Source organism: Lytechinus pictus, chromosome 1, assembly GCF_037042905.1.
Source record: "Lytechinus pictus isolate F3 Inbred chromosome 1, Lp3.0, whole genome shotgun sequence".
Classification (NCBI taxonomy): domain Eukaryota; kingdom Metazoa; phylum Echinodermata; class Echinoidea; order Temnopleuroida; family Toxopneustidae; genus Lytechinus; species Lytechinus pictus.
The window spans coordinates 28,150,614-28,170,402 of NC_087245.1; the positions used below are offsets into that span (position 1 = coordinate 28,150,614).

Sequence of the window (19,789 nt, forward strand, 5' to 3'; positions counted from 1 at the left end):
GTCTTTAGGGAGCGTTTAGCATCGATTTTTTTCAAAGTGAAAAAATGGCTTTCACCACGATGGTGGTGCGACTAGAGCCGACTAAATTGGGACCGTCGTGATTAATGTACAGAACAAACTGCGACCATGGACCTTAAACTACATGCTACAATCAACTGCTCGCAAGGTCAATCCACCCATCCACCCTCAAAATGAATGAATAAATAAAAAAAAACTAATGAAAATAAATAAATTAGTCGGTCAATGAATATATCAATTCATACATTAATAGATAAATGAATAATTTAAAAATGTAAATTATGAATTAAAAAATGAATGAATAAATGACTAAAATAGAAAACAAGTAAATAAATTCACAAAAACACTGGTAAAAGCAATTAATAAAATAAAAGTTACTGATTTTGTAAGCAAAGTGAGCAGACGTGACCAAATAAGATATCAAAACAAGGCAGTAGACAACAAATCAATAGGGAAAGAGAAGACTTCAATCCATTTGTTTCTTGTACAGAAGAAGCTTGAGATATGACTCATGACAAGGGCAGTGAAGCCAATTTGGTTTGGAATCCAGGGATCCTAATCGTACAGGAGATGGAAAAGAAACCCTATTGATATGTTTGTTATATCTCAACTGCCTCTTTTCTTTGTTTTCTCCTCTCTCTAAAGTATAGAACCTTATAAAATCTTGTTCCTCTCTTTCTGATTTTGATTTGTCGATACGCCCCCTTTTGTGCCTTCTTGTTCCTTCACCCCCCTTCCCCTCCCCCTCTCTCTTTTTCGCTCTGTCTGTCCCCCCCCCCTCTCTCTCTCTCTCTCTCTCTGATTCTCCACTTTCATCCTTCAACATGTCTTTCACGAAGTACGATCCCCATTCAAAATTCGTCGCTGTCTTATTCTGAAGTAAAAAGGCTGGCGCATGTCTGCGCTGAAGCAGTATTGTGGTCATGATAGAGTATGACTTTTGGAGCACATTTAGTGACGGTTCTGACAAAAGTGATTGTTCAATAATTAATTGATTTAAATTTCCAGAAACTACTGTGATATTGTAGTTTTTATTCGTAGCTAGGAGTCATAGAATCATTAAAATATGAAATGAGAAAAATTGAGGAAAAGGTTATTTAATTTGAATTATGCTGATCTTGTTTTCATAAGTTAAGATATATTTTTACTTACTAAACTAAGGATGACCTTTTGTCAGCACCCAACATCGTATATCCAACTTTTTCGATGGCGTACCGTTTTTTTTTTATTCCTTGATTCACTCTGATGTATTTTGCAAGCCGTATCCTTTTATTGTAATTCCCCAGCCGCATTTATTGTATATAACTATTTTTATTATCTTTATTAATAAATTAATTGAATTGAACAGGGTTTAAAGAAGTTTGGCGCCGTCAATTGTCATCGTCCTCTTAGAGAGGTCATTAGAAAATGATATTGTGATGACCTCGTGTTAGTCATGGTTGCAGACGAGGCGCCACTTTTCAGGATATGAGAGTTGATTTGCGGCATCTTATACCAGGCCAAAATCTTAAAACAGGGGGTCAAAAATGTGTCATGAACCTTCGATTCAAAGTGGCATATTGAAAGTTTGTTTCAAGTTCGAAAATATAATTCAGTTTATTTTTCAGAATTAATGCATTTTTGTAATTTCTATTCAAACCATTTTGACTGTATTCTTGTTTTCTTTCTTTTCTCTGCATTACAGATGGACCTACGTAACACAGATCAGGAACTAACTCGTACCTTATTCACTTTGCAATCCAAGATCCGCGATCTCAAGAATAAAATTAACCAAGACGAAGTCGACGACGATGATGACGATTCGGAGAAAACCGATTACCCGTCTAGCTGGTCTTCCAATGGGCATCGAAGTGACAGTTTCTCTACGCCGAGCTCGCAAAAGACGAAAAGTATTAATTTGATTAAAGAGGAAAATGAAGAGGAGCCGGTCATGGAGGTCAAACAGGTTAAACAACTGCACACAGCGGTCACCGTGACTCGCAATGCGGTCAACGAAGTCAAAGCGGAAAATACGGTTAATGTAACCGCGGTAAACGGGAACTCTACGCTGGGAAATGCAATTAATGGCACAACAGTTAATCATAATGCAAATGGATACAGTAGAAATACAAATAACAGTTTGGACCAGACAGTAAGGCCAAGTGTGAATGTAAGTCTGAGGAAAAGTGTTACCTCGGATGGTCTTAAGAACTATAGTAACTTGGAAAAACCTAATCTTCCTCCTCCTCCACCTCCTCCCGTTTCTGCGTCCCCCACCCCGTCGCTGAAGAGTACGAGTAGCAGTGAAGTGGTGCATCGGTTTGCCATGAAAGAAGAAAGTAAACGTGACTCTATGTCCTCGTCTTCCTATGTTTCGTCATCGTCGTCGTTCACGTCCTCGTTGGAGGAACTTCGACTTCAGGACGTCCCTAGAGATCTCAGGTCAAGTGGTCGAAGCTTCGATCGCATGACGTTCGAAGAGGAAGAGGAGGAAGAAGAATCGCATGACGCAGTTAACCAAGATGAGGATAGCTCGATCAAAGATAACCAGATTGACTTTGATGATAATGGCAATGAAGAAACAACGAGTGATGAAACAACTGAAGCGTCAAAATTGATGGAATCAATATGGGCAGAAGTTGCTTTGTTCTCTTGATTTTTGTTTGTTACCAAGAAACATTGTCAAAATACGTTTGTGAACATGACGAAAAGATGAGCCTTCGGACAACTTATTAAGAGTCCATAGAGCGAGACGGATCAAACATTTATCAACATTGATACGATCAGCATCGTGCTGCTATACATGTATCTTACTTCCATCACAATTGTCTTCATTTTGTATGGGCTGGTGATTTTGTAGCAAGGATCTTGGTCATTTCTGCATTAAAGAGTGAGCAGTTCTTCCTAGAAAGACACTTCGTTTCTCTGTCATTAATAAGGAAAAGAATGCATTGAAGACATGGTGATTCGAAAAGTGTAAGGTATTAACATGGACATCAGACTGTCCTCGGAGACCGGAGTGTTCTTAATGTCAGAATACCGGTCAAAGTCGATGTTGTCTGGCCCCATACAACATGGGAGAATAAATTTCATCTTTCGAAATCTAAATGTCGCACAACTATTAATGCTTTCACTAATGACCAAGAAATTATGATAATATTTCAGCCATTATAGTACAGCCATTGACAGTGGTATGCATATTATTACTAGTATCTTTATTCTATTTCTATGGTCCAGTTTTAAACAAAAATTGATCAAAATAAAAACTCAAAGGCTGGACCTGAGGAGCATTTTGTGAAGCAGGTTGTCCATGGTTTTCACTGACAGTTTTGCTCTGAGCCAATCAGATGGAAGGATTTCCGTAGCTTATATCCAATAGTCAATCAGAATCACAGATTATTTGTTTCGTGAAATGCTCCCCAGAAATATGTATACCTTCAAAATGTTTTGTTGTGTATGGCACAGGCCGGTCTTTATGAAATTTGCTACATGGAGAAGTATATCTTGTATTTATCTAGCTATAGTGTGTGAATCCTACAAATATCAAAGATTTGAAAAAGAGTGCACCAAATGCTTTTGGTCGTATATCGAGGGTGAGATCGTCATTATAGCCCACCCTTTATTCAAGATTATCATTTACATGTAGACAACTCAATATATTCTAAAGGTGTTGAATATATTGAATGTTCAGTTTATTTAATTTTTGATGACGTTATTTCATTGAAATTTACTTTGGATAGAGAAAATTTCTTATTAATACCGAACAGTACAGTTTGAATGACTATTACCTTAATGCATTAAATTTAAATTGTTATTTTGAGATGGTGTTGAGCATGCAGTAATTGTGTTTCTCTGGACTAGTGACTTGTTAACCTATATCAGTAACTTTTGAAGTCTTTTAAGTTTATTTTTAGTCCGATTTTCTCGAAAAAGCCTCAGGTGATATGTACCGTCCCGTCCAAACAAAAGGGCGTGGATGTTCCCTTCTTACCAGGAAATCAATCGACTCATTAACCACTGAAAACTTTCCAACAAGCTCATTGCACTCCAATCTGGAGTACTTGAATTTGCAGTGACGCGTGGCGAGTTTTGGTTGCATGTTCGTACAGACTCGGGGAGGAGACTCTATTTTGGGATTGATGGGATTAGCTTAGCCATTAGTCGTCTAATGTAGAACTTCCCATGTCTTCTCCATTTCAAGTCAACTCAAGGGATATCTAATCGCTGGCTCATCGACGAGCTATCTTCCTCCGCGTCCACGTGCATGCTTTCCTGCAATCGCCAATTCATTTCTCGATGTTTCATAGTGTTGTCATTAATCAAGAATGTTCAATTCGAGATTGCTCATTTTCCATCTGAACTGAAAAGATGCAAATAATCTCATTATTTAAAGATTAGATTGTGACTATATGACCCTTAGATTATGGAGAATTCCTTATAAGTCTGTGACATAGTCTGACATCACATTTTTTCCCTGTTCTATTTTTACGTTGAAGTGTCGTCTGCCTTTCTGTCTTGATACTAAAATTTCCAATTATTTTGACTAATCTTATGGATGAGTTGTTAGATTTGAACTGGTTGTCAGTGTTTATCTAATGCTAACTCTGTTGTGTTGCAACGTTGTTATTAGTGCAATAGTCGAAGGGGGAAAATGAAACATTAGTGAGCCATAAATGATATGTCAAAATATGCTAATTTCTTTAACTTGTGATTTGCGAAAATCATCAAAATTATGCTCATGTTTCATATCATGTTTATATGTTGCAATTCACTTGTCTTTGTCACGTTGTATGCATGACTATATTGGCGAAGATTCAGGTAAAACATATAGCATGTATAGAAATGATGTTTATATAATTATGTTCAGTACTCATGTAAATATAGAGATGAATGCCTTAATCATACTTTGAAGAACTATGAATAGATATTCACTAACACACCATTATATTAAGATAACCAAATATGAAGATACAGCTATATTACATTATAATGTTCTTCATTATTTTTTCCATCAGTGCAGTATATGAAATATTGCAATGAAAATATTATATATATGTTTATTCATATAAGGGGGAAATTAATTTCTGCAAAGCCAGAAACGCGTGAAATTTTTTTCGTATTTTTCTTTCCTGAGAGAATATTAAAATCTGGAAAATCTTAGTAATATGATTATTCCCCTCGTTTTGGCGTACGTTTTAGTCCTATACTCAACTTTGATTTACCCTGGAACTGCCATGTTAGATAAAGTATAGGCTATTGTCTTATTTAGTCAATGCTGTAGCTATGGGAGGTAAAGCAACATAACGAGCTTTAAAGATCAAGTCCACCCCAGGAAAATGCTGACTTGAATAAATAGAGAAAAATTGAACTAGCATAGTGCTGAAAATTTCATCAAAATCGGATGTAAAATAAAAAAGTTATGACATTTCAAAGTTTCGCTTATTTTTAACAAAATAGTTATATGAACGAGCCAGTCACATCCAAATGAGAGAGTCGATGATGTCACTCACTCACTATTTCTTTTGTTTTTTATTGTTTGAATTATACAATATTTCATTTTTTATAGATTTGACAATAAAGACCAACTTGACTGAACCATATAGTATTAAACAATGCTAATTCCACAAGTTCAGGGAGGAATCAATCGTTGTTTCACTTGACAATGAGGAGAAAATGAGAATATTTCATATTTTAAATAATAAAATACAAAAGAAATAGTGAGTGGATGACATCATCAGTCTCCTCATTTGCATACCAGCCAGGATGTGCATATAACTGTTTTGTGAAATTAAGCGAAACTTTAAAATGTCATAACTTTCTTATTTTACATCCGATTTTGATGAAATTTTCAGTGTTTTGCTTGTTGGATTTTTCTCTTTTTATTCAAATCAACTTTTTGTTGGGGTGGACTTGTCCTTTATTAACGAATGTTAATATTGATATTGGGTATGCTTGTGTTTTTGTAAATCTGCACGATTGTTTGGTTAATCTAATGATTTTAAAACATATCAATAACAACGCGCACAAGATCAACAAAATGAAAAGTCGAAAGAATTGTGAATTAGAAGAGAACAACATCGTGAATACTGGCTGGTTCCAGGAAAGTATTTATCTGTTTCTGTTTATTATTTTAATCAAATGTAATCAACCATGAGATATTATATTTGCATTTCTATACCACCTAGCCTATCCGTGTCAAATGATATTTCGTTTGTGAAAAGGAAATCGAATGGTGGTGCGATCCCCGATATTCTTTTCATACTTCTTTCTTTAATCTATACTGAGAAAGACGTGAGGGTATGTCTTATATAATTAGCCCCTTATGTTTACAATAGCATTGGTCTACATTTTATGTTTGAATAGTGGACCAGAAGAATCATCTATGAAAAAATGATACGTTTTCTTTTTTTTTCTTTACTTTGATAAAGAAACTGAAAATAATAAAATGACTATATAGTAAAAAAAAATGAAACTCCGGTGTTTTAGTTTTCATTTAATGGCTCATATTTTTGTAATCACCCCCCCCCCCCCCACATCTACCCCCTTCCCCGCCCTTCGGGTCACTCAAAAATGATTCCAGACTCGGGCTTCGCTCAATATTTGCTTGTGACTAATGCACTCCTTGAAAAATATTAAAGTTAAGTGTTTGTAATAGAAACTATGCTCCATAATAATTTATAAGTCATACAGTTGTATTTGGTTATTGGAAGAGGGGGTAGTATTAATTAATTTTATTTCTTTGTATCTTTTCTACTTCAAGCAAAGTGTAAAGGGACTTCCTCAAAATACTTCTTCGACGGTCACAAAAACATAATCGTTGTCTACTTTGCATTGTAAAAATATACCTAATTCATAAATTTTGTTAGGGATACGTTTGAAGGAAAATTAATTGTTATGAATTATATACCTGTATCATCTTTCATCAAACTCACCCCAACCCCCCCCCCCCCCCATTGGTTCTGCTATACTCCCTGACAAGGCACATGAAATATAATTTTGAATAACAAATAAAATTCATCATTAGTTTCAATTTGTTGGGTGTGATTTGGTTGAAGAAAAAAAATGTGTGTCCATGATTGTGAAAACATTAATTGTGAATTCATTAAATACAAGTGAGTGAGGAGAATATGAAATGCGGGGAAATTGTTTCGTTGGCATAATTTGAAAGTACCGATGTTTAGTGCAAGAATTGTGAATGATGTAGACTATCAATGAATATTCTATAGGCCGACAAATGGTAAAATGTTACTGACACCCGCTTAGTATTCTTCGCCCCCCCCCCCCCCCCCAATGTCTAATCCTCGTTCATAATTTTTACAACCATTTGTTTTATAACACCGCTTAGTCTAAATCATAATGATGAACTGCCAGTTTGTGAACCAAATTTTCATTTGGCAAAATGCAAAATAATGAGTTGACGACGTGGAAATTAGACCTTGGAATAACACTAATAACAGATAGACCAGAACAATGTAAATTACACCGACTAGGATGTTGACCAAATGGCCTAGTCCATGTGGTGTTATACAATCTAAGAATTTAGACCAAATGCCAATAGACCTAGTGAAAATATAAACCATACACTCTTAAAATGTTGGGCAACATACTGTCCACACAACAATTGGTTTAAAAATTTATCCGACTTTGGGTAGTTTTCACCCAAAGCAAACATTGTTTTAAAACTACCCAGAATTGAATAAAGTTTTAACCAATTATTGTGTGGACAGTATGTTGCCCAATATTTTAAGAGTGTATGGTTTATTTTCACTAGGTGTGGAGGGTGTGGAGATGTACATGTTGTATACCACTCTCTTTCCCCCAAAACAAGTTTTTTTAGGCATGGTGATGGCGCTCTGTTTTTGTATGTGTTCATTTAGATTGATCGGTTTCGGATGCATTTGTCTACTTGCAAAAAAGTAAACTTCATAATAAAAAAATGACTTGACCGTGATGGAATAAAGAATGGGGGAGGTCAATAAACTGGAGCGAAAAGGGGGACACAAAGAGCTTTCTTTGAAAAAAATTGCTAAACCCAACTTTATTGTCTGGTCTGTTGATCACTATAGTGGTCTATAGGTCTATTTCGTGGGCAAGTGCGGCACCATGGTATTTTGCTTTTAATTTGGGAGGGCAAAATTACCTTTTTTTAACAAATTGACTGAATGACAGGGTTAATACTAGACAGGGGCCGCGGAACCGGGGGGGGGGCTGGGGGGCTTCAGCCCCCCCCCCCCCCACCTTTTTTCAAAACCGTGTACAAAAACGTAAAAATGACCATATGATTGTGATTTTTAGCATGGTCAGCCCCCCCCCCCCCACTTTGAAAACCGTTCCGCGGCCCCTGCTAGAGTCCCTCTTTTCAATGCTTTTCTTTTTTCTCTTCTCTTCATTCTATTTCTTCTCTCTTCTTAATTCTCATCCCTTTCATCTCTTTTCATTTGATGTGTTCCCTTGGGAGAGAGTTTTTTCTAATGTCAAACGAAGAAAATCATCCTTCAACCATCAATATTATGGAAGTGAGGTTATGGGAAATTTGACAGTCGGCAACACGGTTGACTTCTTTTAAGCGTTTTTATTCAAAGTTGGCTTTCTGAAACCTTGACTTTGAATAAAAGGTTTCCTCAGTGGTTAGCTAATTGTTGGTGTTTTTTTTTTTTAAGATAACCTAACATCGGGATAGTTTTCCTCTTGGAATAAGGCACGAATCTTGATTGGAGCAAGGAAATCCAAAACCATATGCCTCGTTTCTACCCCCCCCCCCTCCTCTCTTCTTTTTACTCCCGTGCACTTTGATTAGATTTGATAAAGGAGTATGCAGTTGAATAATTATCTCAAACGAGTAAAATATCATTTTGAGCAGTATCAAAATGGAAGGGCACCATTCAGAAAGAAAAGAAAAACAAGATCTAAAATATTGGGATTTTGGTGCCAAATTTACCATTCAGGGATTTTCCCGTGCAAGGATTAACCCATTAGATCCAGGCACTTTGATAAATTGAATCTATTGAACTTGAAGTATAACATTGGACTTAGCAAAACACTCTATTTCCTCACCACTGGATGAATAGTAAAGAAGTTATGGTATTTTTTAGTGTTTCCATTATTTAGGTGAAAAAGTTCTCATCATTGATGCGAACTGATAATGTCTTTGTGTTCTTTCCATCTTCTCTTTCCCTTTCGTTTCGTGATTTTCGTTCTATTTTTTTTTATTCTTCGATTTGTTAGCTCAGCGAAAGTAAATGACTTTGTTGATTATGCTTGAGACCATGGGCAGAAATCCCAGGGGGGACAGGGGGACGTGTCCCCCCTACCAAAAATAGTAGGGGGGACACAATATCAAATGTCCCCCCTAATATTTTTGGTCTTTTATGATGGAGAAAAATGCATCATTCACATTCGAAATAATACATGTATTTTGGACTAAATGACCTTACATTTTGGGTGAAAACCTTCTTTTTTTTTGGGGGGGGGGGGGCTTGTCAAATTTTCCAAAGTGACTAGAATAAGATGAGGGGAAGACTTGGAAAATAAAAATAATCTTTCATGTCACTATATGAAATTTTCGCTCGCGCTTCGCGCTCGCATTGCCTGTCAGGTGATTTTTCAATATGGAGCTTAAATATCAAGTTTGGAAGTCATTATACATTTCACCTCGGAAATCGAACTTTCATTATTTTGTGTGATTTACAAACTGATTTTTAAAAGGTGCTCTGTAAAAGTGACAGCTTCATGGTCTGAATATTGACATTTTCTGCTCGCACTGAGCGCTCGCAAATTTCGATTTATTAAGTACCTATTATTTTTGTGTATTCCATTTAGTTTGAAAAAAATCAAGTCTGATTGTCAAAACGTAACAGATAGCGCTGGCTACTCGCTCGCATTTTAATTGGCGATTTATGTATGTCTCAATATTGATTTTCATGACAGTTTATCAAAGATTTTGGCTCGCGATTTGCGCTCGCATTAATGGTAAAATTTTGACTGATGCATTCTATTCATAATTACAAAATTGCTTGAAATGTCCAGTTTTCAGGCCATAATATCATCAGATTTCTCGCCCTCATTAGGCATTAATAAATAATATATTGATAATTTAACGATTAAATTGTCCCTTTTGTTTCATCTCGCGCTTAGCAAGAGGAATAGGAAGATAGTCATCATTTTCATATGATATGTCCCAAGGATGTCCCGGTCCTATGTCAAAACTCAAATAACAATGAAAAATATCAGCTATTTATTGAGTGCGATCCATATCCACCTCACAATTTTCCTACAAAGTGCTTGAAATATAGAGCTGAAATTGACTCTTTTTCAGATTTTTCATGATAAAAGAGGTGTAGAATGCCTAGACTCTAGGTCTAAATCTGAAACACGCGCATGTTTATTCAGATATTCAAGTTGTTCTCTATTTAAATCATTATCCAGTTTCAGATCACAATATCAAAAAATTTCTGCTCGCGCTTTGTGCTCGCATTATTAATGTAGAAAGATCCCCTATTACTCATCCTTTTCATGATTTACAAAACATGAATAGAGTGTCCCGTTTTTAGGTCTAAATCTCGAATTTTTCAGCTCGCGATTCGCGCTAGCATTATTTGATTGTTGAAATATGTAACGTCTTTGAACATGCATGCTAAGTGCAAGCAGTCCTTAACAAGTACCTTTTCGATCAGTTCAAATTAAAAAAAAACATTTTATGGCTGCACTTTGCACTCGCATTATTAATGTAAGGACCGGGTGTAAGAAAGGCCCCCAATTACTCATCCTTTTCATGATTTACAAAACATGAATAGAGTGTCTCGTTCTTAGGTCTAAATCTCAAAATTTTCCCCTCGCGCTTCGCGTTCGCATCAATTGTTTAGTTATATACCTATTTAATGTTTCAGTTACAAAAAGTGCTTAGAATTTCTATTCTTTAGGCAAAAATTTAAGCTCGCGCTTTGCGCTCGCATTATTTGATTGTTGAAATATGTAACGTATTCATGGCTAACCATTTCCATCAGTATGCTCGCACTTCGCGTTCGAAGTAATTATTTAGTTCCATATACATCTTTTTCAGGATAACAAACATTGCCCAGAATGTTCAAATTTTAAGAAAAAATACATAAAATTTTCCCCCAAAAAAAAAAAATTTGCTCGCGCTTCGCGCTCGCATTTTATAGATAAGGATTATGATATTATATAGTTATGTTGAATTATAAGAATAAAGCTAAAAAGTGGCCATGAGGACTACTCCTTCAATGAAACAAACAAAAATCATCTTCGAGCGGCCGATCGGGGATTAACATATAGCTGAGAAAAAAAATCGCCCCCCCCCCATTGGCGAAGGCTGGATCCGCCCCTGTTGTCCCGCTACCTATCGGGACAGATTTCCGCCCGTGCTTGAGACCATCAGATCATTACAGAACTATTATAGTTCATTTCGTTACATACCGGTAAGTAATGATTGCTGAAATAAGATGACAATTTCTAAAAGATTGTATATTATTTTTCATATAATAAAATAGGAGACAACGCGGCATAATAAGCTCATATCGTGAAGAAAAAAAAAACGCATTTTCATAATTATGACGCCATGTATAGGCAAAATATCTGACATTAGATGATGGACACGAAATGAGGCTGTAACAAGTATAATGCGATGTTTTCGCTATTTTTCATCAAATTTGGTGGAATATTCTCTGCTTTGCTTATATTCAACTTTACTCATCTTATTATCACTTCCTCATCCCTCATGACCCTCCATCTAATATCCCGAGTGTTGCTATTTTCTGGTTATTGAACTACTGGCGATGATAGGAGGGAAGGGGGTAATAATTAAACCGTTCGCAAAATCAGATCTCGTAGGATCAAAAATGAAATACCCAATACAATGATTACGTAATGGAACAAAAAGAAAAAGCCGTCCGCCGTCCTTTTGTTTGGTTCCAACTCCAAGATAAAAATCCCTTGTACAAGAAGTACAAAATACTATAGGGTGCGGTCTTGTGTTATATATACTCGCAATACTCTATCAACGCGCTATCACACTCAACAGAAGAGGAATGTGAATTATGATCCGGCATGTATATATTTTCAATAACGAGTAGAAAATATATATAAACAATGTATTATATGGGAGATCATAAACGTCTGCTTGCTCTGTTGTGTTTATTTCAAGTTCATCGTGTCTTCACACAAGGTAAGCACTTTGCATTTTAGACCTCAATATTTTTTTCTATATTTTTTTAGCAAAAACATTCGTTATCCGTTGATAGGAGGAAGCTAGTTCAAAATATAAGATCAGAAAATTTTACAGAATACAGAAATACAGAAATTGGAACTATTTCTTTAAAGGATGTTGGCTTCTGAATGGATAATCATTTCTGTTCTAATTATTCTGTTGTCATTGCGATACCTGCAGATATAGGCCTATATATGAGAGTTGTTAAATTTGTGCTTAGATCATGGGGGAGGGGTAATACACAAAGCGAAGAATTGAATTGAATTGAAATGTATAAAATTCATTTGTTACGCTTTTACAATATATATAGGCCACTCTGTCTGTCTCTCCCCCTCTCTAATAGAAATTTGGTCTGCGTGGCATCTACAAGAAAACTGAGCATATAGCTCTCAAAAGTGAAAGGCAAGGTCACTGTCAGTACCCACGGGGATAAAAAGCAAGTTTCTGAAACAATCTTGAAAAAAGCACGTCTGTTATGGGCTATATCTCGATATTTATGAATGTGTATATGTCAGTGTGTTATACATGTTTTGTAGATTTTGGTGGGCAGTGGGAATTGATTAACAAAATATGAAGAGCTCAGTTGCAAAAGGGATTTGATCAATTTTTCATCATTTTTTTTTCTCAATGTATAAACTAGTAGCTCTATAAGATGATACCAGAGAAAAGTTGAATTTCCAATTGAAAAGTGAACAAAAATGGCAAAGATTTTTTTTTCAAAAGGGGTTAGATCCATTTCAGTTTGGTTTCAAAAGGGGTTAGATCCACAATTATTTTTTTAAAAGAATATTTTAAAAAATATGAAGACAGGTAGATTTCTTTTGTACCCAATTTTATGTTCACATGGTAGTATATCATGAAAAAATAGTTTCGCATAAAATTGCAATATGGGAGAATAACAAAATATGATTTTCTTGGAGTGGATCTAGCCCGTTTGCAACCAAACTCTTCTGAAGAGCTCATTTGTCAAGGGGTTAGATCCATTTTTCATTAATTTTATTGTTTTTTTTTTGTCTCAGTACCTATAGATTATTAGTCGCTCTGATGATACCAAAGGAAACTTGAAATTCACATTAAAACGTGAATAAAAGTGGCAAAGAAAAATCACTTTTTAATTTAAAAGCGGATTGGATTTATTTCAGTTTGCTTGCAAAAGGGATTAGATCCAAAATGATATTAAAAATATATATATATATATTCAAAAAAATTAAAGACAGGTATATTTCTTTAATACCCAATTCCATGTTCACATTTTAGGCTAGTACCTAAGTACATCATGACAATTTAGTTTCTCATAAGAATATGGAGAATAATTCTCGGAACGTCTAAAGTGGATCCTCCTTTTGCAACCAAACTCTTAGTAATCCATTCCAATTTGACGATATTTGGATTGTTTGTTTTTCCACTTTAAAGGAAGAAATTAATGATGAGTTTGAGAGGAGTAGGCCTACCAGTATAGGATCAAAATCAAGTTTCTATACCGGTACATATTTTTCGGGAAAAATCTAAATCTATTTAGACCCCAGTTTTCTTTGAAAAGAAATCTTTTTTTTTTTTTTTTTTTTTTTTTTTTTTTTGGGGGGGGGGGATGTTTGTTTGTTTGTTGTTGTTGTTTATTATAGACTTTATAGGCCTACTTGTTATGTTAAGTGTGAATATAAGCCAGTAAGGCCTACTTACAGCGTTTGCACGAATTCATGTGACCTAATTTCCCCTAATTTGAAACTTCAGATTTTAATTTTCTCAATTCACATAAAGGTTGTGTAGCAGTTTTTACTTCCATCCAATGAGGTGGATAAAATAAGCTATTTCATCCACCTACATATCCTTTTTTTTTTCGTAAAATTTTTTCAATTTTTTGCAACAGTAATATACTCCATAATTTCAAAACCACGCCCAAATCTTTTGTAACAAGGCGTGTCCACCTGCATAAACACGCCCACTTCTCGCATCACATTGAGATCGAGATGAGACGACGCGATACAGCCAGAGTCAGAGAGGTGACATCTTTCGGAATAACGCCTTTTCGTGGAATCTGGTATTGTTATTTGGCATTTTCCGTCAACCTCCTATTGCTAAAGCATTTGGAGTTGATCTCTGACCTCCTTTATTTATATTTCAGCTAAACATAAATTCAAAAGTTGAACTAATTTAGATCGATCGAGGCCTACTGCGGCAGCGCGTATACTTCTTGGCGACGCGACGTCCGTCCCGTCCGTCCTCCCCGGGACTTTCCCCTCCCCCCTTCATGCGCTAGCTAGAGACGTCAAATAATTGCACATTTGCTGACATTGCAATCCGCTGTGGTGCTCAGTGCAGTCAAAGAATGGTTTATGAATTATAGGAAGGAGAAAAGATTAACTGTCTTTTCTTTTACAATTTGTTTAGGCCTTAGGGCCAAGCCTATCCCCAGCCAGTGCCCAGGCAAGGCCGGTGTTTTAGCTATATAGTTATATTATCAGGGGCATCCAATATATGTCCAAACTGTTTAATTTGAAAAAAGGATGGTCAGTTTTTGTGCATGTGTTGTTACTGTTGGTCATTGTTACAAAGAGAAATTATATTTCTTTAGAATTTTGAGGTATAATGTCACCTATTTATTTTTTGATAGGAGTTCAAACTCTTTTAATATACTTAATCATAATGCTCTATTAATTCTATGTTGTATCAGTAATCTCTTACGGTAATTCTTACCAATACTTTTTTTATTCTATAAATATGTCTTACTCTGCATGTAAAGCGCATAGAGAATCTATTATGCGCTAAACAAATTAATCTGTATCATTACTTTTATTATTATGTTCTGTCAATTGCCTATCTTTTTGGGATCGAGAGGACACAGTTATACTGTACGTAAGAAGGATTTGACAACACTGAATTGTGTACTACTGTCTAAAAGTGGATCTGGGCTACTACTATTCTTGTCTAACATTTGTAACAAACTCAGAACTAGTAATATTATTCAAGTAATATCTTACTGTGCATTTAAAATACCACCAAGTGACCATGGAGGACATTTTATAGAGAGAACTGGCACCCTATTATTGCTTAGTCACAAAACTTTAACTTGACAGTAGTGTAATTAAGGTTTAAAAAATGCATTTTTCAATAATCAATTTTGAATGGTAAAACATAACCTAATTATGGCTAATAAGAGAGATGCATGAGCTCAAAATTGGAAGGAAAAAAAGGGCCAAATAAGACAGCAAATTTTGGCTCTAAAATGCAATATAAGGTTAATTTTTAGAAGTAAACATGTAGCCTATTTCAATGATTTTTTTTCCTTGTGTAGGTTGCTCAGTGCCCCCCCCCCCCTCCAATCTGTACACCATGCAGAGCCTGCCCCCCTTTGTCTCCCTCCTTCCCAATTTTCTTTTTTCTCTTTCTACAACTTGTCAGTTCCTCCTCCCCTCTTTGTGTTCAATTCATTGTTTCTCTACCCCTTGTACTAATAATTTCAGGGATAGGAGTGTATATGGTTCTATTTGTCAAATTTCTTTTAATTTTGTTGTTTGACAGACACGATACCTCCAACTCTGACCTGCCCCAACACAACTGTCGTTGGCAATGGAGACGTGGTTCGTTGGCAGACTCCGACAGCAACTGATAACAGCGGAGGAGTTTATCTTTCGTCTACTCATGCAGTTGGAGACTACTTCCCGTTGGGCAACACAACAGTCACATACACAGCGAGGGATGCAAGTGGACTTCAATCAAACTGTTCCTTTACTGTCGAAGTAATAGGTTAGTTTCCAAATTACTTGTCTTTGACTTTAAAAGACGTCTTTTTTTCAAATAGAAACTGCTCCTAAAAAGACAAATTTGCCATTTCACAAGGGGTGGGGGGATTTAGTCTGCGTGAAGTGTTTAAATCCATCTATTAATAATTCAATTTTCTTTTTTCTCTATTCAAATCTCTCATTTTATTCTTCAATTTTCAGCTGATGGGTCACCTGAGATATCCGACTGTCCTGAAAGCACTATAGAGGTCACTGTAGCAGCCGGAGTGACTTCTTCCAATGTGACCTGGACTGGGCCAACAGCCGTCGATCCTGACGGAGGGACCGTCACAGCCTCTTCAGACTATGTTCCAGGTGCTACCTTCCAGCTGGGCACAACAAAGGTCACATACACCTTTGTAGATGATGCGGGACAGAGGTCTAAATGTGTTTTCAGAGTGAGAGTCCAAGGTAAGAACAAGATCACCATGTGTCACGGCCCTGTATTGGGGTCCGGAAAGAAAAGAGAGAGGCAGACGGATACTCAGTACAACTTAACCCTGACACTTTGAGTAAATTTAATAATAGCATTTAATTAGTAAGTTCTCGTTCCAACATCAGTTTACAACAGAGTGGATTATTAATTCCCATCTTCCTTAGAACACTGAGATTTGAGAAAATCAATAGTTTTTATTAATTACGAAAAGCAAGGAAAACCTAATCGAACACTCGAGTATTCAAAATACATATATATGTGTGAGTTTGTAAATTAAGAGGCTTTTTTTTTTTTATAGGAGGAAATTATAATTTGTTAACAAATTTTTCGGCATTACTCCTATTTGTTTCAGATCAGTATGCTCGATCTGTAAATGAAAATCATAAGATCAGTATGCTCGATCTGTAATGAAAATCATAAGATCATAAGTCAGAAAAAATTGGAACCAGTGGGATTCGAACCTGCCATCTACTGCTTTCCGGGCAGCGACTCAACCACCAGGCTATTCTGGTTCACGGCTAAGCCACGATGAACTGGAATTCAAATACCCTCGATCCTCTTCTTTCTGACTCATTAATATTCAAATACCGTCCGCCGTGGACAATAGATAGTAAATTAAGAGGCTTTTTTTTTTTTTTTTTTTTTTTTTTTTTTTTTTTTTTTTTTATAGGAGGAAATTATAATTTGTTAACAAATTTTTCGGCATTACTCCTATTTGTTTCAGATCAGTATGCTCGATCTGTAAATGAAAATCATAAGATCAGTATGCTCGATCTGTAATGAAAATCATAAGATCATAAGTCAGAAAAAATTGGAACCAGTGGGATTCGAACCTGCCATCTACTGCTTTCCGGGCAGCGACTCAACCACCAGGCTATTCTGGTTCACGGCTAAGCCACGATGAACTGGAATTCAAATACCCTCGATCCTCTTCTTTCTGACTCATTAATATTCAAATACCGTCCGCCGTGGACAATAGATAGTAAATTAAGAGGCTTTTTTTTTTTTTTTTTTTTATAGGAGGAAATTATAATTTGTTAACAAATTTTTCGGCATTACTCCTATTTGTTTCAGATCAGTATGCTCGATCTGTAAATGAAAATCATAAGATCAGTATGCTCGATCTGTAATGAAAATCATAAGATCATAAGTCAGAAAAAATTGGAACCAGTGGGATTCGAACCTGCCATCTACTGCTTTCCGGGCAGCGACTCAACCACCAGGCTATTCTGGTTCACGGCTAAGCCACGATGAACTGGAATTCAAATACCCTCGATCCTCTTCTTTCTGACTCATTAATATTCAAATACCGTCCGCCGTGGACAATAGATAGTAAATTAAGAGGCTTTTGTCCACGGCGGACGGTATTTGAATATTAATGAGTCAGAAAGAAGAGGATCGAGGGTATTTGAATTCCAGTTCATCGTGGCTTAGCCGTGAACCAGAATAGCCTGGTGGTTGAGTCGCTGCCCGGAAAGCAGTAGATGGCAGGTTCGAATCCCACTGGTTCCAATTTTTTCTGACTTATGATCTTATGATTTTCATTACAGATCGAGCATACTGATCTTATGATTTTCATTTACAGATCGAGCATACTGATCTGAAACAAATAGGAGTAATGCCGAAAAATTTGTTAACAAATGTGTGAGTTTGAATAATATTTCAATTAAAGAGGAAAAACATTCACGGACTAAATTTAACAGCCACACCCAATCACACACACGCATTCACACAAAACCTGATTATCAGTTCACGGTAAGGTGGGGCTCCTGGTTTTGAAACACGGTTCCAACTCTTGCCGGTGATGGTGCTGTTGATATTTCTGCGACAAATCGATGAACTGTGTTGCGACGTCCCAAAATGACGACCTTGAGCTGTCCTTGATGATCCCTCAAAAGTAATGGCTGCATAAACGTACCCGATAGGGTAGCCGACTCCAGTCCCGACGATAGAACTCTATATTAAAACAATAATCCAAAATGTCTTTCGAGAACAAGATCTTTGAGATGTATAGCTATATTTACCCAAACAAACATTGGCATTTATCCACATGCATATACATGCCCGTTTAGATTACATTTACTACACCTTTACATTTCCTCATTTTACTTAACGCATAAAAAAGATCGAGGTAAACAAATCTTTATACATAAATCATGTCAAAAAATTAAATTATCCTTTCATATGCTCTTTAAAACATTCATAAGAACCATCAATTAACAATTAATGACGAACATCTACAAAAGATGCTTCTAAAACATTGGCTAATCATTTCTTCCGTATTTTTCATTTAGTAATTTAGTATAACAAATACTCAATAACTATTAATTTTAAATCAGTATTATGTTTAACATTCAAATGCTTTCAAAAATCGTATTTTGCCTAACAAAGAGATAAATAAATACAATTATTGCTTACCACCACAGTGAGTTTTTAAATACACCAAAAAGGACGACTTATCTACTCGTCTCATAAATTGATTCAATACTTGGTAAATATTGAAGACTTCAATAATAAGTGAGATTCATTTGGTGACTAAATAACTTGAAGATACAACTCAGGAAACATAAAATGGGGACTGGCAGGAACTCGGACGACTACATGTCTTCACTCAACGAAAGGGAAAAACGTAATGCCTGCTACTAGCTTGTACACCAACTAATACACCTTACCCGACTTATCAACTTGGGCGTGGCACATACGTATACATCGTATATACATTCGTACAAAAATTACTAATTTGCATAATTACCATAGCAACGAGCGCTAAGAAAGAAAATTGGCGGCAATTTGCCACGAAGCTATTTTGCTATACATTTAAATTGGCCTGATCATTGACCAGCATTTTGTTTAAATGTAAATGTTAAGGAATCTTTTCCTCAGTTAAATTTTGGGAGGATAAAAGTAAGAAAAATATTTTCTTTAAATGACAATTTAGAAACTCAACTTGTGACACCATGTAATGGGCCATTCTTGGTCAGATGTGTGACCAAAATTATGACAAATCTTGACTTTAATTAGCTATAAATCTAAACATTTTAGAGATTTAATAATTAAAAGGTTATATAGCATTGAAATGTTTAGTCAGCTATCATTTGGAAAATATTTTTTGCTGTCTCCAATATGCAGGTTCAAGGTCAGAGGTCAAAAGTAGTGGGTCACGTGTGTGACTTCACACAGAAGCATGATTTTGAAAATTTGATTTAATTTTGAAATTCCTGTGAATTTCAAAATGAAATTAAACTTTCAAATCCATCATAATTAGTTTTAAATCTCTAAGATTTGTAGATTTGTAACTAATTAAAGTTACAATTTGTCATAATTTCTATCACTCAAGGGACCAAGAATGGCCCA

At 35.8% G+C, this 19,789-nt stretch overlaps 2 protein-coding genes across 4 annotated transcripts in view; both read left to right on the forward strand.

Moving 5' to 3' along the window:
• LOC129265214 (uncharacterized) overlaps positions 1 to 6,469 on the forward strand; it is a 40,112-nt gene extending 33,643 nt beyond the window's left edge. The window contains exon 2 of the mRNA XM_064104093.1: positions 1,703 to 6,469. Coding sequence (XP_063960163.1) covers positions 1,703 to 2,653 — 951 coding nt within the window. The 3' untranslated portion in view covers positions 2,654 to 6,469. The remainder of the gene's footprint in view (positions 1 to 1,702) is intronic.
• A 5,406-nt stretch (positions 6,470 to 11,875) lies between these two features.
• The window catches only part of LOC129260433 (hyalin-like), a 39,492-nt gene continuing 31,578 nt past the window's right edge, over positions 11,876 to 19,789 (forward strand). The window contains exons 1-3 of one of the 3 annotated variants that reach the window (XM_064099589.1): positions 11,876 to 12,178; positions 15,740 to 15,964; positions 16,162 to 16,410. In XM_064099589.1, the coding sequence (XP_063955659.1) occupies positions 12,103 to 12,178; positions 15,740 to 15,964; positions 16,162 to 16,410 (550 nt within the window). In that variant the 5' untranslated portion in view covers positions 11,876 to 12,102. Of the gene's footprint in view, positions 12,179 to 14,147; positions 14,259 to 15,739; positions 15,965 to 16,161; positions 16,411 to 19,789 lie in introns of those variants that run through there. The other 2 variants (XM_064099596.1, XM_064099602.1) reach the window with 2 other exon arrangements.